This window comes from Rana temporaria, chromosome 4, assembly GCF_905171775.1.
Source record: "Rana temporaria chromosome 4, aRanTem1.1, whole genome shotgun sequence".
In the NCBI taxonomy this organism is placed as follows: domain Eukaryota; kingdom Metazoa; phylum Chordata; class Amphibia; order Anura; family Ranidae; genus Rana; species Rana temporaria.
This window is the reverse complement of record NC_053492.1, coordinates 318,240,540-318,267,748: the sequence shown is the minus strand read 5'-3', so window position 1 is coordinate 318,267,748 and position 27,209 is coordinate 318,240,540. Positions and strand designations below refer to the sequence as shown.

General features: G+C 41.9%; 1 protein-coding gene across 2 annotated transcripts in view; it reads right to left on the bottom strand.

Annotated features, from left to right (window-relative positions):
- Positions 1–27,209, bottom strand: part of FMN2 (formin 2) — a 152,041-nt gene that overhangs the window by 14,909 nt on the left and 109,923 nt on the right. The window contains exons 12-15 of one of the 2 annotated variants that reach the window (XM_040350649.1): positions 15,024–15,083; positions 11,598–11,718; positions 7,329–7,421; positions 3,620–3,671 (exon numbers count right to left, since the gene is read on the bottom strand). In XM_040350649.1, the coding sequence (XP_040206583.1) occupies positions 3,620–3,671; positions 7,329–7,421; positions 11,598–11,718; positions 15,024–15,083 (326 nt within the window). Of the gene's footprint in view, positions 1–3,619; positions 3,672–7,328; positions 7,422–11,597; positions 11,719–15,023; positions 15,084–27,209 lie in introns of those variants that run through there. The other variant, XR_005748711.1, reaches the window with a different exon arrangement.

The following is a 27,209-nucleotide window of genomic DNA, read 5'->3' as shown; positions in this document are numbered from 1 at the left end:
ATTCTCTGTCCTCAATTACTATTTATATCAACAGCTGATGTATCAGTGGTCTATGCCAACAGATAAGATCTACACTGCCTGTTCGGTGGGAAGGGGCTGCACTACTGCACATAAAGAAGTTCACAGGGCTCAATTGCCATCTAATCTTTTGATGGGTTCTCAAAGACACCCTTTGTGTAATACAATATAAATATAAATATATATATTAATATAAAAAATACATAATTTCTTATTTAACCACTTCAGCCCTGGAAGGATTTGCCCCCTTAATGACCAGGCCATTTTTTGCGAAATGGCGCTGCGTCGCTTTAACGTGCGATGCTGTATCCAAACAAAATTTACGTCCTTTTTTTGATTACCTCTGCATTTTTTTTTGCGCTATAAACAAAAAAAGACTGGCAATTGTGAAAAAAATATATATTTTTTACTTTTTGCTATAAAAAATATCCCAAAAAATATTTTTAAAAAACTAATTTATTAGGCCTAAATATATTCTTCTACATATTTTTGTTAAAAAAAATCGTAATAAGCGTATATTGATTGGTTTGTGCAAAAGTTATAGCGTCTACAAAATAGGGAATAGATTTATGGCTTTTTACTTCTTTTTTTTTTTTACTAGTAATGGTGGCGATCTGTGATTTTTAGTGGGACTACGACATTTAGGCGGACAGATCGGACACCTTTGACACTTTTTTGGGACCATTGACATATATACAGCGATTAGTGCTAAAAATAGCCACTGATTACTGTATAAATGTCACTGGCAGGGAATGGGTTAACACTAAGAGGCGATCAAGGGGTTAAGTGTGTCCTAGGGAGGTGTTTCTAACTGTGGGGGAGGTGTAGTGACTGAGAGTAGAGAGACATTGCTGTTTCTAATCTCTAGAAACAGCAAATGCCTCTCTCTCTCAGGATCGATTACCGATGTCCGGTGGACATCGCGGCCGCCGGGTACATGCATCAGCTCTTACGTCATGCGCACGCCTGCCAAGTCTATTTAAAGGGCCAATGTACAGCTATGGCGATTTGCCCAGGAGAGCCAACCTGTTGCAGTATAATGACAGTGGCAGGTCGGCTAGTGGTTAATGGGAATTTTATAGTTTATATAATTTCTGCTTCCTAATATGGCAAGCACAAATACAGTATGGTGCTTTGCAACATAATACTGTACACAAGATAACCTTATAACAACATACAGAATAACTTTATTCCTCATGCTTTGCTGGGTAATTATTTCAAACACGGTTCATTATTTCTTCAAGCTGTTTCTAATTTGGAATCTTGTTATTTGCTAATGTAATTATTTTTAATCTGCTTAATCAAATATAAACCACTGTGAGGGGAATTTATCAAAACTGGAGTAGCCAGAATCTGGAGCAGCTGTGCATGGCAACCATTCAGATTCTATCTTTCATTTTCAAAGCTTAATTGAACAACCAGAAGATAGAAGCTGATTGGTTGCCATGCACAGCTGCTCCAGAATTACAAAAAATGCGCAAAACATTTCTAGGTTGGACTTGATGGACTTGTGTCTTTGTTAAACCTCACCTATGTAACCTACCTACTATGTAAGACCAATATCTCGTAGTAATCAATAGAAAAATCTATGTATAAGAAATAACACTAACTCATGTTAAATCACAATAAACAATGTGCATCCAATAAATGGAAACAACAGTCCCATAACATATAATTAACTTATGCTTAACAAAGAAGTGAACTTCAAAGGGAAATATATAAAAGTCCAAATGTGAAATACAAGAATCCCAAACCACCTCAAATAAGTGCGCCAGTTCTCTTACCAAACAGTAATGATCTCCAAATGATAAGAGATCAAAAGCGCACTACTCAGGATATCACTGCCTCCACCACCTCCTCAGTCTTTCACTAGTTATCCAAAGCCAGTGCTGTTGATCTCTTATCATTTGGTGATCATTACTGTTTGGTAAGAGAACTGGCACTCTTGTCTGTGAGGTGGTTTTGGATTCGTACACATTGACATTCATCATTTTCAGGATTTCACACTTGGACTTTTATATATTTCTCGTTGAAGTTCACTTTTTTTGTTAGGCATAAGTGAATTATATGTTATGGGACTGTTATGTCACCATTTATGTGATGCACATTGTTCTTAATGGTTTACATGTGATTTAAATTTTTTCTTACACACATATTTTACAGAGATGTTGGTTTTGCGCACCTTTTAGATGAATTTGTTTTTATAAATTGCATACATTTTTGCATCTAAATCTTCTAGGATAAAAAAAATAAGAACAAAATACAAACCCTTTTAAAGTGGTTGTAAACCCTGTTACACCACTTTTACCTACAGCTAAGCCTATAACAAGGCTTACCTGTAGGTGCCATAAATATCTCCTAAAATTGCACAGTTTAGGAGATATTCTGTATATGTGCTGCTGTCAATGTCATTGGCGCATGAGCACTAAAGAATTGGGCCACTGGTGTTGTTTCTTCAGTAGCCGAGCCCTGCCTACAGTGTGCATGCGCGGGAGTGACGTCATTGCGGCTTCAGCCAATCAGAGCACCAGAGCCATGAACCCGGAAGTAACTCGGGTAACTCGGGTGGAATATGTTGGCCCTGTACTCGAAGTGCCGACTCTGATTCATCGTTCTGAGGTATTTCATTAAGAGCTAGTATGCAATGCATATGCCTTTGTATTGCAGGTTTATTTATTTTTTGGAGGTTTACAGACTTTTTAATCACCTATCATAACATATGTATTATTACTCGGAGTACTGAGTGAAATTAAGTTCATACTTCTATCAAACATTGACAAAGCTTCTTCAGTAAATGAGCAACTTTTAAAAACATGAGTCTCACGTGTCTACTTTTTACCTAAACCACTCTCAGTTAAGCTTACATCCTCATTGGCAAGCAACAAGGACAACCCCCACTCTGTGCTCACTGGCTGGCTGCAGCAGGTTAGTGCAGGGCTTCCTAATTGTTAGGCAAAGGGTTGGCTCTGTCTGCCTAGCTTTCTTTTCCTGTTGATTGGCAAGCAGCCACACACTTTTGTTTCTGACTGCTCTGTCCCAATTAGCTGCACTTCTCTGGCATTTCAATTAAGCATCATGGGACCAGGGCTTTAATACCTACCTCCCTACCTGTCATACCCTGCCTGTTGTATTACCTGCCATTGGATTCCTCATCGTTGACCACTGCCTTGCACCCTGACTACTCTTTTGGAATGCTGCCTGACTTGATCTTGGATTTTTTACTGGATTATATTCGCCCGATACCTACCTTGGAACTGTTTGCTGTATTATGTTTGCCTGCTATCTACCCTGACCTTGGAAATGTCTACTCTTTTTGACTGCCACCTGACTTTACCTTAAGTTGTTTCCTGGATTTGGTTTGTCTGCTACCTGCGAGGACCTTGATACTGTCTGCTTTGACTGTCTTCTTGAATTCTAAGACTTGGGAACAACCAAGTACCTATAGGCCTGCTTGTCTTAAAGAAGCAGGGGCTGCTAAAAGCAGAAAAAAACACTTGCCAGCTATAGTTCTTGACCTAAGCATTGGGTTGAGCATCACAGAACCACAGCATTTCCTTAATAACATTTAATACAACCTTTACAGTAATAAAACTTCAAATACCTTGAATGAACTTCAGAAAGAAACTTTTCTGTGTTTCCATGGTCAATGTTTGCTGTAAATAGAAAGAAAGACATATACATATTTATATATATTAAACAATCTTCAGAGCTGTTTAACTTAAAGAAACAAACCCTAGGGTTCCCTTCTTAGTGCATTTCCCCCCTAACAGTCAAATTGGGTTAATACCAACTTTATACTTGTTGCATGTTCCCATACACATTTCATAAATTGGCATTGCACAGAACAGTCTATAACCTCATTTTCTTGGGTCCCCCACTGGTGGCTCCTCTTTTTCTCTGTGTGCCACGATAGGAAGCTGTTTTCCTCCGTCGCCTTATATTTTTCCTCTACCACCTGCTGCTTCATGGCATTCCACATATTTATGGAGGGCAGAGTACTTTCTGGGCAAAGTAATGGGCAGGTGGCGTATGATCTTTTTGGAAAAATAGTGACAGCTGAGTACTTGACAATGTGTTGTGACATAAGCCATGAAAAGGCATAAATATGGTGTTGGGTAAAGCGAGCAGAAAGATGTTGGGAATGGGATGATTTGGGGAAATGTTTGTCTCCTGCTTCTGCAGCAACACTGCAGAGACCTGTGGACTGACCCTGGGGATAACATAAAAAGTCAGGTGGCTTCTTCTCATAACCAGTTGGTGGGAATATGGAAGGATTAGCTGAAAATAAGCAGGGGGAGGAAAGAAGGCACAGAAGCAGCACAAGAAAGGCAAATGTTTTCTCTGCACCCTTGAAAAGGAGGAGAAGGAGATTAAAAGCATGTCACAGAAGTAATTAAAATAATTTGTGTCAAAACTCCAACCAACATGATGACATCACCGCTAGTCTCACATGTTGCGCTATCCTTACATGTTGCACCATCGTAGGCTTTCTCAAAGGCTTTGAGCTTTTAAATAAGCCTATGACGGTGCAACGCATGAGGCTAGTGGTGACGTGATCACGTTGGGTGGGGTCTGCTTTTATTCGACTGCTGAAATGTGAGTGATTTTTCTTAATTTTTTATAAAATTGAAAAAACGATCTGTACTATCAGTTTGATATGTGGACTGATTTATTCCACTTCTCCATGACGATATCACAGAGCTGGTGTGTCATAGATATGCCGTAATGTTTGTCTGTTAGCTTACTTCTCCATGTGTTCCGCTTAAGAGATCAGCCACTCTCACCTGGCTTCTTAACCTCCCTGGCGGTATGATTATTTCAGATTTTAGGTGCTAAAAACAGCGGTACCATTATTGTGCAAGGAAATTTGGCGTTTTATATTGTAGGCCTGTAATTCTTAGGAATAACTCACTTAAATCTGACCAAACAAGAGTCTAGTAGGCATTCCGGGTATAAAAAAGTTTGAAAAACAAAATTATAAATTATAATATAATAAGTAATTATAAATAATTATAACAAATAATAATATAATTATAATAAAAATGATTTAATAATGTAATCAACTCAAAATCACTGAAATTTGCTCAGTTGCAGAATTGTCGCTGTCATTACTTTTATTTTTTTATGATGAATTTCCCCACAAATCGCTATTGCTCAATTCTGCAAGTGATTATACTTTACTATCGCTGTTTTCTAGCTGCTCTAAAACCACTTTTGACATAAAGGGACACTTTTGGTTGCTATGGACAATCTACAGTTTGCAGGCAGAAAGAACATTTTTTTTTTTTTTTTAAAGTACATGTACGTGTATTTTTTACATACAGTACTGTAATCTATAAGATTACAGTATACTGTATGTAATGTGTTTGTTTACTTTTTTGAATTTGGCGCCGTTCTCCGCCCCCGTGCGTCGTAACGTTGCAGGGAACGGAGATCGGCGGCACACAGGGACACTGTGTGAATCGAGCGAGGACCCACTCGCTCACACAGCGGGGAGGCATCGCAGGATCCAGGGACAAGGTAAGTAACTTTGTCTGTGGCTGCTGCGAGGCGAGCCCGAGTCTGGCTCGGGGATACCGATTTTGGTACAAAAATCTTACCCCAAGCCAGACTCGGGAATACCGCCAGGAGGGTTAAAGCGGAGTTCCGACTAAAAAAATAATAATTAAAAGTCAGCAGCTACAAATACTGCAGCTGCTGACTTTTAATATTAGGACACTTACCTGTCCAGGGCGCCCACAATGTCATCACCCGAAGCCGATCTGTCCCGCCGCCATCTTTGGTAAGGGAATCAGGAAGTGAAGCCGCAAGGCTCACTACTGCGCATGCACAAGAAGCGCTGCGCTATATTCACTGGTCCCTGCTGCATTCTGGGACCTGTGTGTCTCCCAGAAGACAGCGGGGGGGGGGGGGCGTAATTAGACAGGTAATTGCTCCCCCTCCCACTGAAAGATGCCAAATGTGACACTGGAGGGGAGGAGTATTCCAAAAAGCGTCCCATTTTTTGGGTGGAACTCCGCTTTAAGTAATCTCTCCTCAAAGCATGGCCCTATCAGGGAACCCTATATTAACCTATGCACTGCAAGCCAGCTGTGCTGATTAATATTGTGTGTTTGGCTTTCATGTGCGACTTGCTGTGTCTTCTACGTCTGATTCCAGTTACCAATCTTGGCTTGTTCTGGACTATCCTTACCTGCTTATTACCCCGACCTTTGGCTATCTCCTGACTATCCTTACCTGCTTGTTGCCCCAACCTTTGGCTATCTCCTGACTATACTTTGTTGTCGCAGTCTGCTGCTTCCTTCCTCTTTCTCCTGTAGCCTACCATGAGCATGGGCTGGGAGACCCTGGGGGCCGCAACCTGGAGCCAGTTGCAGCGCAGTCCAGCCTCACCACTAGAGGCTCTGGTGAACACCTGCTGGCTCTTAAAATCTGTGCTCTAGCTCCCAGTGGGATCTGTCTTGGTGCTCCAGTGGACCTGCCTTCCTGAACCTCCCAGAATTCCATCCGCAGCAGTCAGCTGTAGGGTCCACTACCTTAGCGGTGCACTCCTGACTCCAACGGTGTGCATCTATCACCTGGCCTCAGGTGACCTGACATGGTGGATGTTAGAGACCTTGCGCTTCTCCACCCTCCGTTTGAGAAAGCCCCACAGATGCTCAATAGGGTTTAAGTCTGGAGACGTGCTTGGCCAGTCCCTCACCTTTACCTTCAGCTTCTTTAGCAAGTTTTTTGGGTCGTTATCATGTTGGAATACTGCCCTGTGGCCCAGTCTCCAAAGGGAGGGGATCATGCTCTGCTTCAGTATGTCACAGTACATGTTGGCATTCATGGTTCCCTCAATGAACTGTAGCTCCCCAGTGTCGGCAGCACTCGTGCAGCCACAGACCGGTGTATACACTGCTCCTAAAGCACCTCAAAGAAGCTGCTTGCAGGTCTTTTTTTGATGATCTGCCAGCATAGCGCCCCAGTTTGAAAGCACGCATTTTTCAGGCGCTTTACAGGTTTATAGAGCGCTATTTTTAGTGCTAAAGTGCCTGAAAACGCCTCCAGTGTAAAAGGGGTCTTACTGTCCTGATGCTACCCAGTTTCTACAAAACACAAGCCTGAAGTCTATATTTTTTGGGAATAATTGGACAGACAAGGATGGGGGGGGGGGGGGGTTTCGGGGTCGTGGTTTTTAAGTATTTTTGTGTACCCTGTATTGACAAAAAAATGCATCTCTATTATAAAGTAGGCTTTATAAAAATTATAATTTACCCCATCGTGTTATCAATAGGATAATACAGGATATATACAGTAAACTGTACCTTTGCTCAGAAAATCTGCTATGTTGTCTTTGAAAGGCTGTAAATATTCCACCAAAGATTTCTGGTAGACTTTCGCTGCTTCGGTATCACATGCTGTTAAATATAATAAATAAACACTATTTGTTATAAATGTACATTTTAAGATTTTTTTTGTGAATGATTACATTTATTTTCAACAGCATATTTTATTTAAAAGAAAAAAATATAAAAAATTAACAATGAATAAAGTTAAGCAAACTAATCTGCACATAGCAGAAATCGAATGTGGATTTCAGCCCAATCCATGAAAATTTACAAATGCACCATTTTTTCCTTTCGGTCTCCTTCACTGAGAGTTCCTGTTATCTCTCAATGCACTTTAACATGTTGTGGATACTTCAAAAGAGGCCTAAAAAAGAGGCCTGTCTTTCAGAACATGGCACAGATAAGTACACCGATTTTCAGTACTATGGGTAGCCCACAATCCTGACACAAAGTTCTAAAAATATGTGTGAGAGCTCATTCAGTAGAACTTTCTTATTACGAAATGTCACATACATTGTAGTATATTTTCCTAATACAATCATTCAACTCATAACTGTCCAACCCTCTAACACTCTGTCAGCATGATTGTTCTCTTGATTGATCATCACTGTTCTCAGATTCCATTTTTAAAGTGGTTGCAAACCCCAAACATGAAATGTGAACAAAGCACATCCTTCTGATCTGTTTATTTGCCTCTATCCAAAGCACTGAGTGTGATTTCTCCCTTCCCTCCAATGAAGGCTCAGAGCTCCCCTCACTGGGGTCTGCACTTTAAGACTTCAGATTATCAACCCCTGCTGAATCAAAATAAAAAAATCCTTAGATCTGTGTGTTTTTAAAATGATCTACAGAAGAAATGGCTGCAGATACACAGGTACAGGTATGTAGGAGAATTTGTTTCATCTCTGTTTTTCATCTCTTTGTATCACCTGAAGCTAGTTCCTTCACTGGGAATATGGAAGGGTTTTCAACCACTTTAAAGGGTTTTTTCTTTGGAATTTAATGCCAATGTGTTTTTCTTTACATTCAAAGGAATATAGTTTACATACTGTTGTGTGAACTATTACTGTAGAAAAGGAAAACAAGCACCTAAAAGACTGGCTTCTCAAGCATGAAAGCTTTCCATGAATTACATAATGCATACTTAAAGTGGAGGTTCACCCTCCAAAAAATTTCTGACATCACAACCCGAACGTCGGTGCGCAGGCGCCGTATAGAGCCGCACCGACGTTCGGGTTTTTTCGGCAACCTGTGACGCGCAGTATGCGCCGTTCGGAAGCCTGTCAATCACAGGCAGTGCTTGGGAACGCCCAGTCCCGCGGGATTGCCAGGGGGTGAAAATCGTGATAACGAGGTATGTGCTGAGAAAAAAAAAAAAACACCGGCATTCTGTCGGTAGGATGGCTCGACTCCATGTGATGTCAGAATTTTTTTTGAGTGTGAACCTCCACTTTAAAGACCTTATAGCGAGTTGTCCTAAAATATTTGGAATTAGACATGTGCATTCGTTTTTGTTCGAATGCATTTTTGTCCGAATTTTAGGTATTTTCGTTATCGTTATAACAAGCGCATAAACAAATGCTTTATTTTCATTTTCTTTGCAGTCAAATGTGCCTAACCTTAACTCTATTAGTTCAATATTATTCTACATAAAGAGAAAAGATACGACATTGAGAGAAAAGATTCAACATTATAGCGACATTAAGAAGAGTCGACATAGAGAGAAAAGATTCGACATAGAGAGACATGAAGATTCGACGAAGTAGCTGAAAACATACGATCGCAGCAAGCGGACATTTATGGTGAAATGCTCTGCCCATAGGCTATAGAAGAATTCTAATGTTGGTTGACTAGTAATAATAATTAATAAATATAATTATTACTAGTCATACAACATTAGAATTCTTCTATAGCTTGTAGGCGGAACATTCAACCGGAAATGTACGATTGCGGCATCGTACAGTTCCGTTGCTCCGTCGAATCTTTTTTTTTTTTTTTCAAGATTCTGTCGAATTTTCTTTTTCTTTTTTTTTTTTTTAAAGATTCCGTCAAATCTTTCTTTTTTTTTAAGATTCCGTTGAATCTTCTTAGAACATTCGACAGACACCATAAGCCTTCAATGACAGATTCGACCTTAATTAATTCGGATCTTCGGACAATTTTTTTAACGAAAAATGAAATAAATAAAAACGAATTTAGGGAGTAACTAAATAAATGTATTTTTCGGACGAAAACGAAATTCCGAAACAAAATATTTCAGTGTGCACATGTCTATTAGGAATTAGTTATGTGTGTCCTATATTTCTTTTACAGCATCTTTGAAAATTGTTTAGTAAGGCTAATGTAAAACAAAGTATTGTAAAATATATAACCCTTACAAATTTCTTTGCATAATATATACTGTATATTTACTTGGTGGCATAAATACTCCTGTATCTTGTTTAGTATAGGACTCATAAAAAGATCACAAGCTTTTTAACTTCCTAGAATAATATGACTTTCTGGATGTTTGATAATCCCCCCAAAAATATAAAAAAAGAAACATAAAAATACACTGAGGGCATAGTAAAATCTAGATAGTAAATGTTTTACTTGTGAAATTGCTTATAACTGATCCTCAGCAATAATACATTGTCAGGATCCCAGCACTAAGCGGTGGTCTCTCTGCAGCAGTCTAATGTCCTGTACACACGATCGGAATTTTCGTCGGGATAAACTCCGACAAATTTTTCTGATGGAATTCCGTTCAAGCTGTCTTGCATACACACTGTCACACCAAATTCCAACCGTCCAAAACGCGGCGACGTAAAACACTACGACGAGCCGAGAAAAATGAAGTTCAATGCTTCCGAGCATGCGTCGACTTGATTCTGAGCATGCGTGTTTTTTTCTCTGTCGGAGGTACAGACAATCGGAATTTGCGATAGAAATTTTTTCTATCTAAGTTTTTTTATGTTTTTCTAAGTTTGTCAGGAATTTCCGATAAGGGGCACACACACGGTCGGAATATCCGATGAAAAAATTCCGTCTGACTTTTTTCATCGGAAATTCCGATCCTGTGTACAAGGCATAACATGCCCTAGAGTCAAAGCTAGAGCTCTGCAATCAGTAGGGAGCATAAGCATTGGTTAGCCTTAGCTCCTACTTAGCAGGGAACATATTTTACTACTACAGAGAAAACAATGCTTCCAAACAGATGACAGCAGTTCTGAATGCTGGGACATTTCTATTGATCCTGGAGATCATTTAAAAGTTGTACCACATGTAAGAGATTTACCATCTACCTTTTACTGTAAATGTATTATTATTATTTATTTTTTTACCAAGCTAAAATTTGGATAAAGCCCAAAAGCAAACATTTATTATATTGCAGCTTACCAATTCTTAGATGTGGTGGCTGCATTTGTTTTCTGCTTTAGACTTTCTTTCCCTTATTCACACCTGGTGGTCTGACCAGTATGTCTGTTTTTTTGTAAAAGAACAATTTCTCTTGCAGATTTCTCAGTTACAGGGATGGGACAAACAATTTACTACTGGCAGGGGAGCTTTGAATGCTCAGTTTGTTTTATATCTTTTGTATAACCTTTATCCCCCCCAAAAAACTGTTGCTGTAACTGCTTATAAAGTGTGAGCTGGAGTTTGGCTTCAATTTATTAGGTTATTTAAATCTGCTAGTACAGTTAACACTCACCTCCCCCTAGACTGTGTTACTGGTCAGATTTTCAAATGAAAACAGAGGGGAAAAAGCCTAAAAGAAGAAGTCCACCACATTTAATGATTTGTAAGCTGAAGTATATTACATTTTTGGTTTTAAAGTGGCTGTATAGTCAGAAAAAAAAGACTATAAGAAAAAGGCATAATGATCTAGTATGCTAGCTCATCATGAAATACTTCATAATGTTCATATACTTCATATAGTTCCGGCACTATACACCGGACCTTTGCCGGACCTTCACTGCGCATGCGCTGATGACGTGAGCCGTTGCATGCAAGGTGAATATCTCGTAAACCGTAAAAGTTTAGGAGATATTAATTTTACCTACAGATGCTAAAGGGGTATACAAGCGCTTTAATACTACTTTAAAACTAGTTTTTAAAATGTACCTTCAATTCACTCATTGCGGGAATGATCTATTCAATTTTACTCATTCATATTTACTTTGTAGTGTGTATGCATGTGTGTGTGTGTGTGTGTACAAATGTGCACATGTGTATGAAAAAGATTTTTGAAACAACCAGACATACCATTCAAGTCTTTTTTTATTTTTCGAAGATCTTTTACAAAATCTTCAAACTTCATCTGCGAAGCTTGAAAAAGATCTTGAGGCTCTGGCAGTATAAAAACACATTCTTCTTTACCCGCATTCTGTAGGTTAAAACAACAGTTAAAATGATAAAGCCTGCAAAAGTTCCTTATAAATGTTTACAGTAAACCTGGTAAAAAAAAACAAGTAATTCAAACTAAGCATATGACAAAAAGAAATGCATAAGAGGATTTTTCCTACAGTCAAATCTTTTTGTCAAACAAATCAACAGATATTGAGATGTAAGTGCAATTCTCAAATCTTGCTGTAAAAGCCTTGCTTGCTCCATTAACCACTTAAGCCCCGGACCTTTAGGCAGCTAAATGCCCAGGCCAGGTTTTGCGATTCGGCACTGCGTCGCTTTAACAGACAATTGCGCGGTCGTGCGCCGTGGCTCCCAAACAAAATTGGCATTCTTTTTTCCCCACAAATAGAGCTTTCTTTTGGTGGTATTTGATCACCTCTGCGGTTTTTATTTTTTGCGCTATAAACAAAAATAGAGCGACAATTTTGAAAAAAATTCAATATTTTTTACTTTTTGCTATTATAAATATCCCCCAAAAACATATATAAATTATTTTTTTCCTCAGTTTAGGCCGATACGTATTCTTCTACCTATTTTTGGTAAAAAAAATCGCAATAGGCGTTTATCGATTGGTTTGCGCAAAATTTGCGCAAAATTTATAGCGTTTACAAAATAGGGGATAGTTTTATTGCATTTTTATAAAAAAAACATTTTTTACTACTAATTTTTTTCGTGACTGCGACATTATGGCGGACACTTCGGACAATTTTGACACATTTTTGGGACCATTGTCATTTTCACAGCAAAAAATGCATTTAAATTGCATTGTTTATTGTGAAAATGACAGTTGCAGTTTGGGAGTTAACCACAGGGGGTGCTGTAGGAGTTAGTGTTCACTTAGTGTGTGTTTACAACTGTAGGGGGGTGTGGCTGTAGGACTGACGTCATCGATCGAGTCTCCCTATATAAGGGATCACTCGATCGATGCAGCGCCATAGTGAAGCACGGGGAAGCCGTGTTTACATACGGCTCTCCCCGTTCTTCAGCTCCGGGGAGCGATCGCGACGGAGCGGCTATAAACGAATAGCCGCGCCGTCGTCCCGGATCGCTCCCTGCGGGAATCCGACCGCCGCATGTAGCGGGGGGGGGGGGGTCCTGATCGGACCCCCCACCCTCTAGAAGGCAAGGACGTACCTGTACGCCCATTTGCCTGTACGTGCCATTCTGTGGACGTACATATACATGCGGCGGTCGGGAAGTGGTTAAAAGAACAATAGGAAAGCTTAAAGTGGTTATAAAGTCAAAGAAAGATTACTTCCAGCCCCTCTGTTTTACCAATCCATTATACACAGTGTAAATATTTGTATAAAATTATGCCTCATAATACCTTATTTAAGATCGTTTCTGTTTGGTCACATGACCTCCAGCCACTCAGAGCTGGACTGGGACAGAAATTCGGCCCTGGACCTCATCCAGACTGGCCCACTTTGACAGGTCTCTCCCATGGCGGCCGGACAACTCCCACATCACCCCCCCCCCGGCCACCCAAGCCCCCTCTTCCCCTTCACTAGCCACTAGCCGTTCTACTTTATTAGAGTAGAACGGCTGGTACTGGTACTCTGATAGGCATATTTCACCCGGGGCAAAAAATCAGTTTGGTGCCCCCCCTTATGGGACAAGATTAGGCAGAAGGAAGAAACTCCCATACCATAGCTGTTGAGTCAGCTGTCTGTCCCTTCCCCCATGCTCCTCTGTTGTCCCCCTGCTTCTTTGTTCCCCCCAGGTGAGCGCTGCGGGGAGGGAGAGGAGGTGAGCACTGCGGGAAGGGAGAGACAGAGGAGCGGAGGGGGGCAGAGGTCCACTGTCACTGAAGCCGGCCCACCAGGAAACTCCCTGTAGTCCCAATGGCCATTCTCCTCCCCCGATCTAAGAAATATATCAGGAGGGGCTGAGATACCTCTCTAACGTCAACTGGGAGGTCACATGACTGGTGTGCATTTTGCTCAGACCCTCAGCCTTTAGGTCGGGGTAGGAGAGTGGCCAGAGTTCACATGACTGAACAGAAACAATCTGAAATAGGTTATTTAGAGGCATCATTTTATACAAACATTTACACTACATAGTATAGCTGGGTTGAGCAGTGGGGCTGGCAGTAATCGTTCTTTGACTTTACTGCCAGCTACAAATAGAGCCAGGAGGGGAGAGTAGGGGCAGGGAAGAAATCACTCACACACAGGAGCTGACAAGCAGGGAGGGAGGGGGGAGGGGGAGAGAGCAGTGAGATGACAGAGGCATGTAAACTGACCACTGTATCATGGATCAGCAACCATGATTACCGTGGTCAATTCACAAAGGAACAAGCTGGATCAACCATTTTTTTTTTTACAGAATAGAAAGGGACAGATTAGACAGCACAAGCACTATGCTGTTTAACCTGCTATAATGGAACAGGATCTCCTTTTTTTTATTTCTTTTTTATGGTTACAACCAGTGCCGATCCTGACCTCCCTGGGGCCTTATGACATGTCACATTAAAGTTGAGAAGCAGGGAGTTTCTGCTGCCAGCAATTTTAGACGCGGGTTGAGGGGCCGAAAATGACTTCTCAACAGGCGGGGCCTCTAGTAATTTGGGGGGCCCTCCGCAGCTTTGCGGGGCCCTAAGCGGCTTGCATAGTGAGCCTATAGGGCGGATCAGGCCGGGTTCCAACCTCTTCGAGGGTAGAAAGTAGTGTTGCCAAGCTAGAGCTATAGTGAAAATTGATATTTGCATGTAACTTCAACTGCCTATACCACTGGATCTATTAATCATTTTGAATTGTGCCTTTCAATAAAGGTAAACTCTGCTTAAGTAATTTAAATAATATGGCTTGGGTTTGTGATATTAACTGTTTCAATAATCTATTAATTTATTGATCTATACTGCAGTAATTAATGTGAATAGTACATTTTCACTCAGCGCAGTATTGTAGCAAACAATGATACAATGGTTACAACCAGTGCCGATCCTGACCTCCCTTTGGTGGTGATCAATTAAAAAAAAATGTAATCCATCACATAGAACGTTTAAGAATTTTTTTTTGCTAGTTGCATTTAGGCGTTTTAGACCCAAGCTGTGGTATTTTTACATTAAAAACAAAACGTTATTGTTATGTTAATTGTTACCTTTTTCTGTACCTTATTCAAATTCAAAAGACTACATAGGACACACTTGTGATCTTCAACATTCTCATACTTATAGCAAGTGGTACACTGTCCCCTCATACTCATAGCATTTGTCATTAGCAATGCATCCAGGTAAATGTTATATATTATATTAACATAAAGCGAAACATGCAGACTTACATCATCAAAATGGCGTAAGTAGTATGAAACAATATATGAAAGCAGGTTCCTGCTGTTATCCTAGATAAAGACATAAGAAAGATATATCATACAAGTGCTAATGTTTATTTCCATTTTTTTTAACTATTTAACTTTACTATTCCATGCTTTAGTGAAGAATAGACAAGTTATTCATGTTCTTTAAAAAAAGTAAATTTCTATGAAAAAAGTTTGCAGGTAGACAAATTACAACAGGATCTGGCTGTGTGAAAGCAAAGGTGGGATGCGCACGTATTTCTATTCTGGCTAAACACTTCTAAAGATAGATTAGGCGGGTAATATGTTTTTTCTCTTTCTCTTTAACTTTCAGTCAGTGTTTTATCCTTTTTTATTTATTCTTATTTGTCGTTTGGAAACCATAATAATCTATGTTCTCTTTCCAATCAGTTTAATACTGCCCCTATTTTGAATAGAAATACATATATGACTTTTGTACATTTACTCTATATGTATTTCCTTATAGGAATATATTTATCCTAATTTCTTCTGAACACTTAAGTGTAACCATTCGGTGTAATCCCGTTTGGGTTTTTAATTACTATTCTCTTTTTTTTGTTACTACATTTTTTATTTCATCCATTTATATATGTAGATATTGGTTGCGAATATTGGAGGTTTCTGCCCGTGGTAAATCTTGTAATGCTTATTGAAGATTTGCCCATTGACATACCCCCTTTTTTTTTGCAATTATTGCGAATGCACATATGTATTTTTTCCTGTTGGGCCATATGGAAACTCGAGTTCTGTTCCGTGACTGTAATGTGATTGCTATATCGTACAATATCAAATTAATTATGTAAGGAATTGCAGACATGATGTCTTTTTCGCCCTTGAGCCTTTTTATATATGTCCATCAATTATTAACCAATACTTTTAAAGCGGAGGTTCAGCCATAGAGAACACATTTTCCCCTTAGATGAATGCTCGTTTTGTCTAGGGGAATCGGCTAGTTGTTTTAAAATATGACCTGTACTTACCGTTTACGAGATGCATCTTCTCCGCCGCTTCCGGGTATGGGCTGCGGGACTGGGCGTTCCTTCTTGATTGACAGTCTTCCGAGAGGCTTCCGACGGTCACATCCATCGCGTCACGATTTTCCGAAAGAAGCCGAACGTCGGTGCGCAGGCGCAGTATAGAGCCGCACCGACGTTAGGCTTCTTTTGGCTACGAGTGACGCGATGGATGCGACCATCGGAAGCCTCTCGGAAGACTGTCAATCAAGAAGGAACGCCCGCTCCCGAAGACCCATACCCGGAAGCGACGGAGAAGATGCATCTCGAAAACAGGCAAGTACTGCTCATATTTTAAAACAACTAGCCGATTCCCCTAGACAAAACGAGCAGGAATCTAAGGGGAAAAGATAAAAAAATAAATAAATGGGTGAACTCCCGCTTTAAGTGGATTGGAGGGGACAGGCGGAGATGTGCTGTGACTGGTCCCGCCTGCCGCCCATATCTGCATTTCCAATGAGGCTTGACTCTAACTCCCCCATTCCCGATGGAATAGAAATGAGGCTTGGTCAGACTTCCTGTATTTATAGCGGTGACCTCCATGCGTCGCCCGTGCCCTTTGAAAACATCATTTGTGACGAAACTGGTCAGGGCGGTGCTACGCATTGACGTCACCATGCTCCCACGTGACCCGATTGCACGGGCCTTCGTATTCCAGCTATGCCGGCTTTTTTTTTAAACGTTTAAATTCTCATTTTTGTCTGTAATGCCCAGAGCCTTACAATAAACTACCTAGTTGTTTTAAAGTAATACACATTGCTGCCTTTACTTTTTTACGGCCCGTGGATTTACCCATCCGGGAGGAGGAAGGTATATCCCCGCTGCTGTTTTCAGAGAGAGGGGACGCTGAGCGGTCGGAGGTTTCCAGCTTGCCCGATAACCTTTGCAGAGGTTTGTTTCTGCAGAAGCACTTTCGACCTCTGAGGTCCCATCAATCTGGTAAGAGTACCTTAATATTCTGTGTTGCACTGGAACAAGCCTAAGTGTGGTGGTGGTGCACGGCAGCCTTGCCATCTATCCCTTCCATCTACCTACCTTTGTGTGGATACTGGACATTCTTCCCTGCATTCTACAGTTTGTGTGTTTGCTCACCTGGACTCTGCGGTCAAATTATCTATTCAATCTTTGGGACATTTTTTCACGGTTCCTTTGTCCTGCTTGGATGTTGCCTGCCAGAATTTTTGATTTTTTGGATTGTGAATACTGTTTTGTTACATATATTTGCTGATGCTATATAATGGTTTTCATTCTCTGTCACTAAGTGATCCATTATAAGGTTTTTTATTTCAGCTCTTCATTCATATACATATTGTTTGTGTTTATAATATATTTATTATTTGCTCAATTTTTGATAAGTATTCTTCACCTTGTTTCACCGACATGGATGCATTTGGCATTACCACTATTTATTAGAATTCTAGCCATCATTCTTTCAATTTATTTAGCGCAACTATATTGTTTTTTACACTGTTTTTTACATGATTATCACATGTGTATTGTGTTGCAGCTTCTTTTCAGTATTTAGATTACATAATTTTTTTAATATTAGCGCAGGATTACCCCTCTGTTTTTCCATTTGGGTAATATGTTCAGCTGCTCCATAAAGATTAGATTAAAACAAGATCTGGACCTAAACAGTTTTATTTGGAGAGTGTCATTTTAAAATCTAAGGGCACATTCAGCACTTAAAAACAGTGGCCGTATCTCGAGACACGCAGCGTAAGTCTATCTATGCGCCGTCGTATCTATGCGCCGTGCCCACAATCTGAGATACGCCTGAAAATAGGCTGCATACGACCAACGTAACTTTCCTACACCGGCGTATCGTGGGCACATATTTACGCTGGCCACAAGGGGCGCTCCCATTGATTTTCTATGCACATATGCAAATGAGGGAGATACGCCGATTCACGAACTTACTTGCGTTTTGCGTAATGCGTACGTCCGGCGTAAAGTTATTCAACATATAGGAGGCGCAACTCATGCAAAGGTATGGACCAGGGAACAGAGCCGTCGTATTTTACATCGTTTACGTAGTACGTGAATGGGGTGGGCCTAGGTTACGTTCACGTCGTAGGCAATGATCCTGGGTATCTTAGGGAGTAGTTCCGACGTGATTCTGCACATGCGCACTGGGTTGCGTCCACGGGGCGGTGCATGCGCCGTACGTTATTCGTATCTTTATGACGCTCAGTCCATCATTTACATGGGGTCACGCCTCATTAGCATGGCTCACGCCCACTTCCACCTACGCTGGCTTACGCCGAGAAAACCCAGCATAGATTTGGGGGCGAGTGCTTTGTGAATCCATCTGTGCGCTGCGTCTGTGAATCCGGCCCATTTTTTTTATTGAATAAGGCAGTAGTAGGTTGCCAAGTATGCAAATTTATAATACGGCAATGTTCTGTAATTATTATCAGTAAAAATTATGTAATATATTTGACAAGTGCTTCTGAACGTTTTTTTTTTTCTCTTTTTAGCAAAGTTAGCTGCTACAAACAAAATCATGTTTGTATATGGATTCCTTACCAAAGTGTCTCAAAAACCCTGAAACCTGAAAAAAATAGATTTTCAACTATTTTGCATCCCAGGAAAACCAAACAATCAAATACTTGGAACTTAAAGCGGAGGTTCCGAGGTCCCTCGTTTTTTTTTTAATTTGGGTGCATTTAATGGGGTTACAGATACCAACATATCACTCACTTGGTAGCCGATTAGAACCATCTCCTGTCTTTTTTTCGTTAAAAAAATAATAACTTATAAAAAACGATCCTGGTCTTTTTCATTTTGCTTGTGGGCATTGTGAAGCCCACAAGCACAGACTTCCGTGAAGCGGTGATCCGCCCTCGTCACGTGACCCTCTTGATGAGTCACGAGACAAGTGAAATAGCGCAAGATTACAATACTTGGTGTCACAGATCATCTCCTGGGAATCATTACACTGAGTTCCCAGGAGACATTGCGGACACCTCCCAGCACACACTGGGGTGCCAGGGAAAAGTATAGATATGCCCACTACCGCGGGAGGAATACCCGGAAGTAACAACTAATACGTCTGAATCAGGGTAATTACAACCAAACGGAAAAAAACAACAGCCATATTTAGAAATATCTGCTCCATAGATCTTGTTAACCTAATATGTGTATTGTGGGTGAACCTCCATTTTAATACAGTGGTACCTTGGTTCACGAGTAACGCATTTAACAAGCATTTGGAATAACGAGCAACTTTTTAAAAAAAATTCTGCGAGTAGCTGACCGATTGAAAACAGTTTTTGTGTGGCTCATGTCCACAGTTATTAAAACCGAACTTCTTCCTCTGGTACCTGGTAGTAAACTGTGTCAACCTTTAATTTTTATTCCCTGTCTTTCTCAATTTTTGTATATATTTTCTTTGAAGGGAATTGTAGCAAGCATAGACACGTCACTGATTGCTGCTGTGTTCTATGTCGTGCACACAGTTCCCATCCAGCCAGTTTCATCTGAAATGAAATAATTAACTATAGAACTTTCTTGTGTACACTGAATCATTGGACTGCAAAAGCTGGCACACTGCTTAGACTAGTGTGTATTGTTATCTACATTTCAAACACATGTAACACACAGGGGAGATTTACTAAAACAGGTGCACATAGAATATGGTGCACTGTGTATAGTAAAAAGAAAAATATGTGAAGCGCTCCCTCTTTTGCAAAAAAATACTATGTGATGTAAATACAAAATAAATAAAATAAAATAGTGACCCCTAGTGGGATTATTGCATATGACACCAAAAATATATTATATATGTCACAATGAAAGTGATATGTGCAACCAGTGACCTCTAGTGGGTACAAAGATTATAACACATATATCAAATAACATTAATATGTACAACCAGTGACCTCTAGTGGTTATCAAAAGTATAACACACACATATATATATATATATATATATATATAGCAGGCAAAGTCCATAAATCCAGTGATATCTTCTGTGAACCAATGCTGTCCACACACAATCCAACTGTGAATAAAAACAAATGAGTGACTTTACATCATGTGGACCCTCCACCAGTCACACTATGCACTCACCTCCCAGAGAGGCCCCCAATTGGACCAAGTAGCAGTTTCCTCTTTGGGGTCTCAATCCAGGATCTTTAAGCTCCCAATAGTAAACAAGCATCATCTCTCATATATGATGACAACATAAGGGTAAAAAAGGAACTAGCATAGTGTAATACTGTAAACCCAATTAAAGGTTACCCTTTCGATAAAGTCGCATGTGAGTGAAGAAACGTGTCACCCATTTACATTTTTGGTTGTAACATGAAAAAATGTAAAAAGGGGTATGTATACTTTTGGGTATGTATACTTTTTCAAGGCACTGTATTGACAGTATAGTCAAAGCATTAAAGTGGTTCTAAAGGCAAGACATTTTTACCTTAAAGTGGAGGTCGGCCCACCTCTGCAAAAATTAACGCCAGCAGCTACAAATACTGCAGCTGCTGACTTTTAATAATAGGACACTTACCTGTCCTGGAGTCCAGCGATGTCGGCACCGCAGCTAATCAGCTGTCGGGTGCTGCCACCACCATTGCCAGTAAAGGAAACCCGGTAAGTGAAGCATTATGGCTTAATGCCAGGTCCCCTCTGCACATGTGCAAGGCACCGCTGCGCTCTCCTACTGGCCTGGCACCAGGGGAAGGAGGGAGCCAAGCTGCTGACATAATGCGCCACGGCCTGGTCTCCTGGAAGTGGAGATAAGGTGCCTGTCAAAGACAGGTATCTACTCCCCTCCTCCCCCCAAAAGGTGTCAAATGAGCAGAAGTTCCACTTTTGGGTGGAACTCTGTTTTAATGCATTCCCTGCATTAAGGTAAAAAATGTCCCAGTAGTTATATCACCCTGCCCCCATAAACACTTACAGTACCGGAGTCCTTTCTCTATCCAGCCCTGTATCTGTCTGCAGTGGTGATCTCATCTTTCTCACAGGACACAGAGGCAACGGTGGGAACCATTGGCTCTTGTTGCTGTCAATCAAATCCTGTGAAGAGCAGGGGGTGGGGCCGAGGTGCTCTGTGTGTGTGTCTATAGACGTACACAGCCCAGCTCAAGAATCCATTGCACGAGTGTTCCCATAGCAGTTGACTTGCTATTGAGGCACTCTAAGAAGGTAAGGAGAGAGCAGCACTGGTGGGGGATCCCAGAAGAGATGGCAAAGGGCCTCTTTGTGCAATACCATTGCACGGAGCAGGAAAGCCTTTTTTATGTTAGAATTTTCTTTTGCCTTTATAACCACTTTAACCACTTCAGCCCCGGAAGGATTTGCCCCCTTAATGACCAGGCCACTTTTTGCGATACGGCACTGTGTCGTTTTAACTGACAATGGCGTGGCCTTATTCTTCAAGGGAAAACCCTAACCCTAACCCCCTAACCCCCTAAACCTTTTACTTTCTGCTATAATACATATCCAAAAAAAAAAAGAACAAATGTATTTATAAGTTTAGGCCAATATATACTTTTCTACATACTTCTGGTAATAAAAAAAAATCACAATAGGCGTATATTGATTGGTCTGAGCAAACGGTATCGCGTCTACAAACTACGCGATTGATTTTATTTGTTTTTTATTTTATTTGTTTTTCTATTGTTTTTACTGGTAATGGCAGCAATCTGTGATTTTTTGCGGGACTGCAACATTGCGATGGACAAATCTGACCCCGAATTACACTTTTTGGGTACCAGTGACATAACATTGATCAGTGCTATAAAAATGCACTGGTCAATGTACAAATGTCACTGGCAGGGAAGGGGTTAACACTAGGGGGCACTCAAGGGGTTAAGTGTGTTTCCTGGGTGTGTTCTAACTGTAGGGTGGATGTACTTACTGCAACATGGCAGAGATCACTTTTGCCGATCACTGGGAACAGTAGATCTCTGTCATGTTTCCTGGCAGAACGGTAAATCGCCTTGTTTACATAGGCAGTTCCCCATTCTGCCTCTCCTGACCATGATCGCGGGTCGCCGGCAGACTTCGAGTCATCCTCCTTGCACAGACGTTCGCGCAGGAGAGCTGACCTGTCGCAGTATTTCTGCGTGAGCTGGTTGGCAAGTGGTTAAGTACTCTTTTTGATTAAACAATAATTGGTAGTACTTGGTTAAGCCTCTGAAGCAGCCGACAGAGACTGGTGAAACCGGTCAGGCTATCCAATTACCCACCTCCTGCTTTTGACCTCTTGGTTATTGTATTGACACCTAGCAAATCCTAGAGAAAATCCTTCCCTTCACTCAGTGGCAAAGCTAGATATTCTTTCAACTGGGGCAAAGACTCCGTTTGGCGCAAGCCCCCCCCCCCCCCTCATAGTGGAACAAGGTCACTAAGTGCCCAGAGCGGGGGGTTGGTTGGGAAAGTAGGATGTGGGATGGAGTGCACCAAAACATGTAGCAGTTTATCCCTCAGTAAAATATGGGGTAACAGTGGCATATAAAATAATGGGGCCTGTGTGCAGGATCATAAGTTGGACCCTCCTGAGCAAGAAAAAGAAAGTGTGGTGTGTGTAGCGGTAAACATTTAGTGTTTTTATTGTGCTGAATATTGGTTAAAATAGAAGCATAGTTCAGGGGGCAAGTACTAAGTGATGCAGACTTCAGAGGTCAGTAGTAAGTGCAACAATTTTCAGAGGTCAGTATTAAGTGATGCAGAGCTCAGAGGTCAGTAGTAAGTGGTGCACAGTTCAGAGGTCAGAGATGTTGGTGCCATCTTAATAGCATCATGGGCCCCTGGGCAAAGTAATGCACTGGGTCTCCTACAAGGGAGATGGTGGCCTGTGACGCACATAGTGCGTTGCAGCATATAGTGGTTGTGGCTAAATTATGCTACCTTTTAGATGAGGCTTTTAAGTATGATTAGAATGTTTAGTCTTATTTTTGAAATTTTCTTAAATATTTAGATTTTTGATTTTTTTTACAACGCTGTTGGGAGCTTTTGAGGGAGATATCAGGGGTTTAAACAGAACCCTGAAGCCTCACTTTTAAGGCAGAGAAAGGGACCGAGGGCAGAGATTCCCCAGTTAGGAATTAGTACATGGAACAAAAAAAAAACTTCTGTAAGCAGCGTCCCCCCCAAAGCCTCCCCTAATACCTACCTGAGCCCCCCTCTTAATCCAGCGATGTTCCAGAGAGCCTTTGCTCTCCAGGGACTCTCACTCCTGATTGGCTTATAGCAGTAGTGGGAGCCATTGGCTGTGGTGGCTGTCAATCACAGCCAGTTAGCCAATCAGGAGATGGCTAACTGGCTGTGTGAATGGACATGCAGAGCCACAGCCTGGAAGCGTGCCTGCTTGGGTGCCCCCACAGCAAGTTGCTTGATGTGGGGGCACATGGCAGGAGGGAGGAGCCAGGAGCACCAGTGGAGGACCTGAGAACCCTTTCTATGCAGCACCCAGGGCACGTGACCCCCCTGTCCCCCTTCCCCTAGTTTCAGCCCTGCCTTTTACTGAGGGACAGTAGCACTCTGTGGGATCAGATATATAAAAAAAAATTGGATGGTGAACTGTTTCATTGCTGTGCATATCCACTCCGGAGAACAAACATTTCACAGTCCTCCACTACCAATTTAACACATCTCATTCCTAATTTTTAAATGCCACAAAACGTGTTATCTTTTAAAAAAGAAAAAAAGAAAAAGAATCAGAAAAGAGCAGAGTAGAGTAGGGTGGGTCCCCTCGCCCCAGGTCTACCCTCACAAAATAGCCCAGCCTTCAGGGAGCCTGGAGATGAGCAATTAAGTGATTCCACACTTTTTCAAACCTAGCTTGCTTATTTCGTTGAATACTAGTCAGTTTTTCATTGATCATAATCCAAGATATCTTGTGTTTCACCAGGGTAACATTGATTACAGGTGATTTCCATGCACGTGCAATAGTTATTTTAGCCGCTAAATTTTTTTTAAGAATATGAGAGTTCGTAGATGTCTGGGGATCTCCTTCAGCAGATCACTAAACAACCCTGTTTTGGCTCCTCTAGGTATATTTTGTCCCGTTACTGAGTAGATCAGGTTGAACATCCTGATCCAGATATGTCGGACCATCGGGCAAGACCACCAGACATAATACATATCTCCTTCCTATCCACATCCCCAAAAGCATATGGATGAAGTACCAGGGTATAATTTTGCACTTTGTAATTTGCCTCCGGCCATGAGGTGTTGAGTATGCTTTTGTGCACCATGGTTGACCATTTCATTCACACCTCCTCCTCAACTATCTCCCCTAGGTCCAATTTCCATGCCGTTTGGTAGTAAGGTTCGTTACCCTGATTATTGAACAGGGTATTTACCTCCACAATCCCTTCCCATTGATTCTATCTCTCGTACACACCTGTTCTCAAACAGGGTCCTAGAGTTTATATTTACCTCACCTCTCATTAAGGTTCCTAAGAAGTGGATCATTTGGCATAGATGATATGTCTCCGTTGGGGGCATTTGTAAAGTTTCCTTAAAGTAGCTGAGCTGTCTTATCCCCTTATGATCTATAAAGTGAGCAATTCTGTAAAGACCTTTGTTAACCCACCAGGTGAATTGGGAACTCTGTTGGCCTGGGAGGAAATGAGGATTGTTGAAAAGTGGGGCTACTGCTGAATGGGGGGATTTTAAGGGGTACAATTAACATGTTAGCTTTTTGTTAGTTTAGCAAATTCATCTACAAATAATAAAGGGCATTTATGTACAGTATGCAATAACTGCAGATTCTTGTATTTTAATTTATATTTTTATAAAAAGCAAATACTAGATGGAGGGGGCGTGGCTTGGCGCGCGACGAGGATGGCAGCTTGTTGAGACGGCTCCCAGGCACACACGGCCCGTTAGCAAACTATACCCGACCACAGGCTCCCAGATGCCTGGTAAAAAGCTCCATTCTACGCCCTCATCCCGCCCGAAGCGGAATCCGGCGCCTTCATCGGCCAAAAACATTGCAGAGCTCTTCAAGCCGAGAACAACAGGCCGTGGTGTCGCCGCCAGCTCCAAGATGGCGCCGACACGCCATGAAGAAGACTACAGTGACGACTCGCAGTCTGCTACTGAGGGCTCCGTACACAGTAAGTCCTCACCTGATCACCCGCTAACCCTGGCTGACATGTCAGTGATTGCCGCGGACATTAAAGCCACTTTCTCTGCGGCCCTTACCGATCTGAAAACGAGCATGATAGTGCTCAATGAGAAAATGGTGGCCACGGAATCAGCAGGGAAACGCAGAGATAGGGCGATACAAAAGATAGAGAGGGTCACTATGAGTCATGCCCAACACCTGATAGACATGAACCGCCACATCGAGGACCTCGATAATAGAGGACGAAGATGTAATGTACGTGTACGGGGCATCCCAGAATCAGTAGACCCAGACCAAATTATTGTCACTTTGAGGAGTGTTTTCAACAGTCTACTAGAAAGGCAAGAAGACGCTGAGATAGGCTTCGTAAGGGCACACAGAGCGCTGCGGCCTAAAGGCCCTGATACAGCACCGCCGAGAGATATAATTTGCTGCCTGGAGAACTATGCCCTCAAAGAGGACATTATGCGCAAAGCCAGAAGGAACGACAACATTATCTTTAACGGCGCTACCATCATGTTGTTCCAAGATCTTTCACAAATAACACTGCGCAACAGGAGAGCCCTACGCCCCCTGCTGGAGAAGTTGAGGGAGAGAGATCTTAGATACACATGGCGCTTCCCTTTTGCCTTGAATATCTCCCACAATGGAAGACAGTACACGCTACGCACTCCAGATGAGCTTCCCGAGTTCTGCGAGGCCCTCGACCTTGGTCAGATTAACCTACCCGACTGGTACGCGGATTTCTTGCTTCCGCCAGCAACACGCAGCCCACCGGACTCGCCGTTCTCCACCCCAGACAAGAGACCGATGAAGCGGTCCAAACAGGCGCGCAATGGAGGCCCAAGAAATGACACTCCGAATCGCTCTGCTGATGCTCCGGGGAGACGACCCGAGGACTAACCGTGAGTTTTGTCTGATCGCTACCTGTGTTTCTACACTGTTCCTGTTGCAATTATTTTTGCCTTTTTTTTTTTTTTTTCGCTACGTTGCTTTTTGCCTCATATGCCGGGACCATAACCCCCCAGAGGACTACTCCACGCAATCGATGTGCCTCTGTACCACACCCCACTGCTCACTACCGATCACAGCGATCACTCCCAGCCATTAATCTACTGCTGCCTGAGCGAACATCCCCCCCCTGACTACAACCCTGAGTGCCTGAATCTTTACAGCAATTTTGAGCGGCCTGCTGATTGCCTGAGAACTGACAAGGTCACCATTACCGCTCATGCGGCTGCTCGGCCTAGTACCCTGCCCTGGACGTGGCTCTCTTATAGGTACGAAATCACACCTCCATGTTGGGTTCTATGCGACACTGGACTACATGAGAGGGATCCCGTGTGTACAACACGATGCTCTACAGGCGGGGTTGGGAGATCGGGGATCCTGGATGTCCTATATCCTTTTTGTTAGCTGATCCATGGAATCATCAAAACTGTTTAAGGCCTGGGTTCGTTTAAGGTTTAACTTTGTTTTTTTTGTTTTTTTCTCCTTCTTTAACTTAAGGCAAGCTACTATTGATGTGCTAGTGGGTGGGAAAGAGACTGTTTTCAAGTTCTAATGTCGATTGTGCTGCTCTAGGGGTTATGATGAGGTTTCTCTCAAGAACTCTTTGTTAACGTTCTGGCAGATCTGTCCACACTTAAGTTGGGTATTTGTTGAATAACCTGCAAGTTTGATCTTGATCGATCATATGTTACAGGGCTGTGTGTGCCGCCCGTTGCCTGGCATTGTCTGTCTGAAATTTTACACTCTGGTTCTACTTTTCTTATTTTTTTACTTTGTTGAGCCTGTACGTTCAGACAGCCACTTGCCTGAGGTACTGACATACCGTTGTCGTTGCCTCCCTAATACCCCACAAAGTGTCCTGCCGTCCTTTTGGAGTTGCGGGACACAACATTCACTGCAAACGGACTCACCCCAGCGGAACCGATTTCGGGTCCGTAGGGGAGAGCCTCTGTCAGTTGACCTTCTTCTTCTGACTCTATTGCTATTTCATTTCTTACTACCTTTCTCTCTTACCTCTGCACTACTCCCTGTCCTATC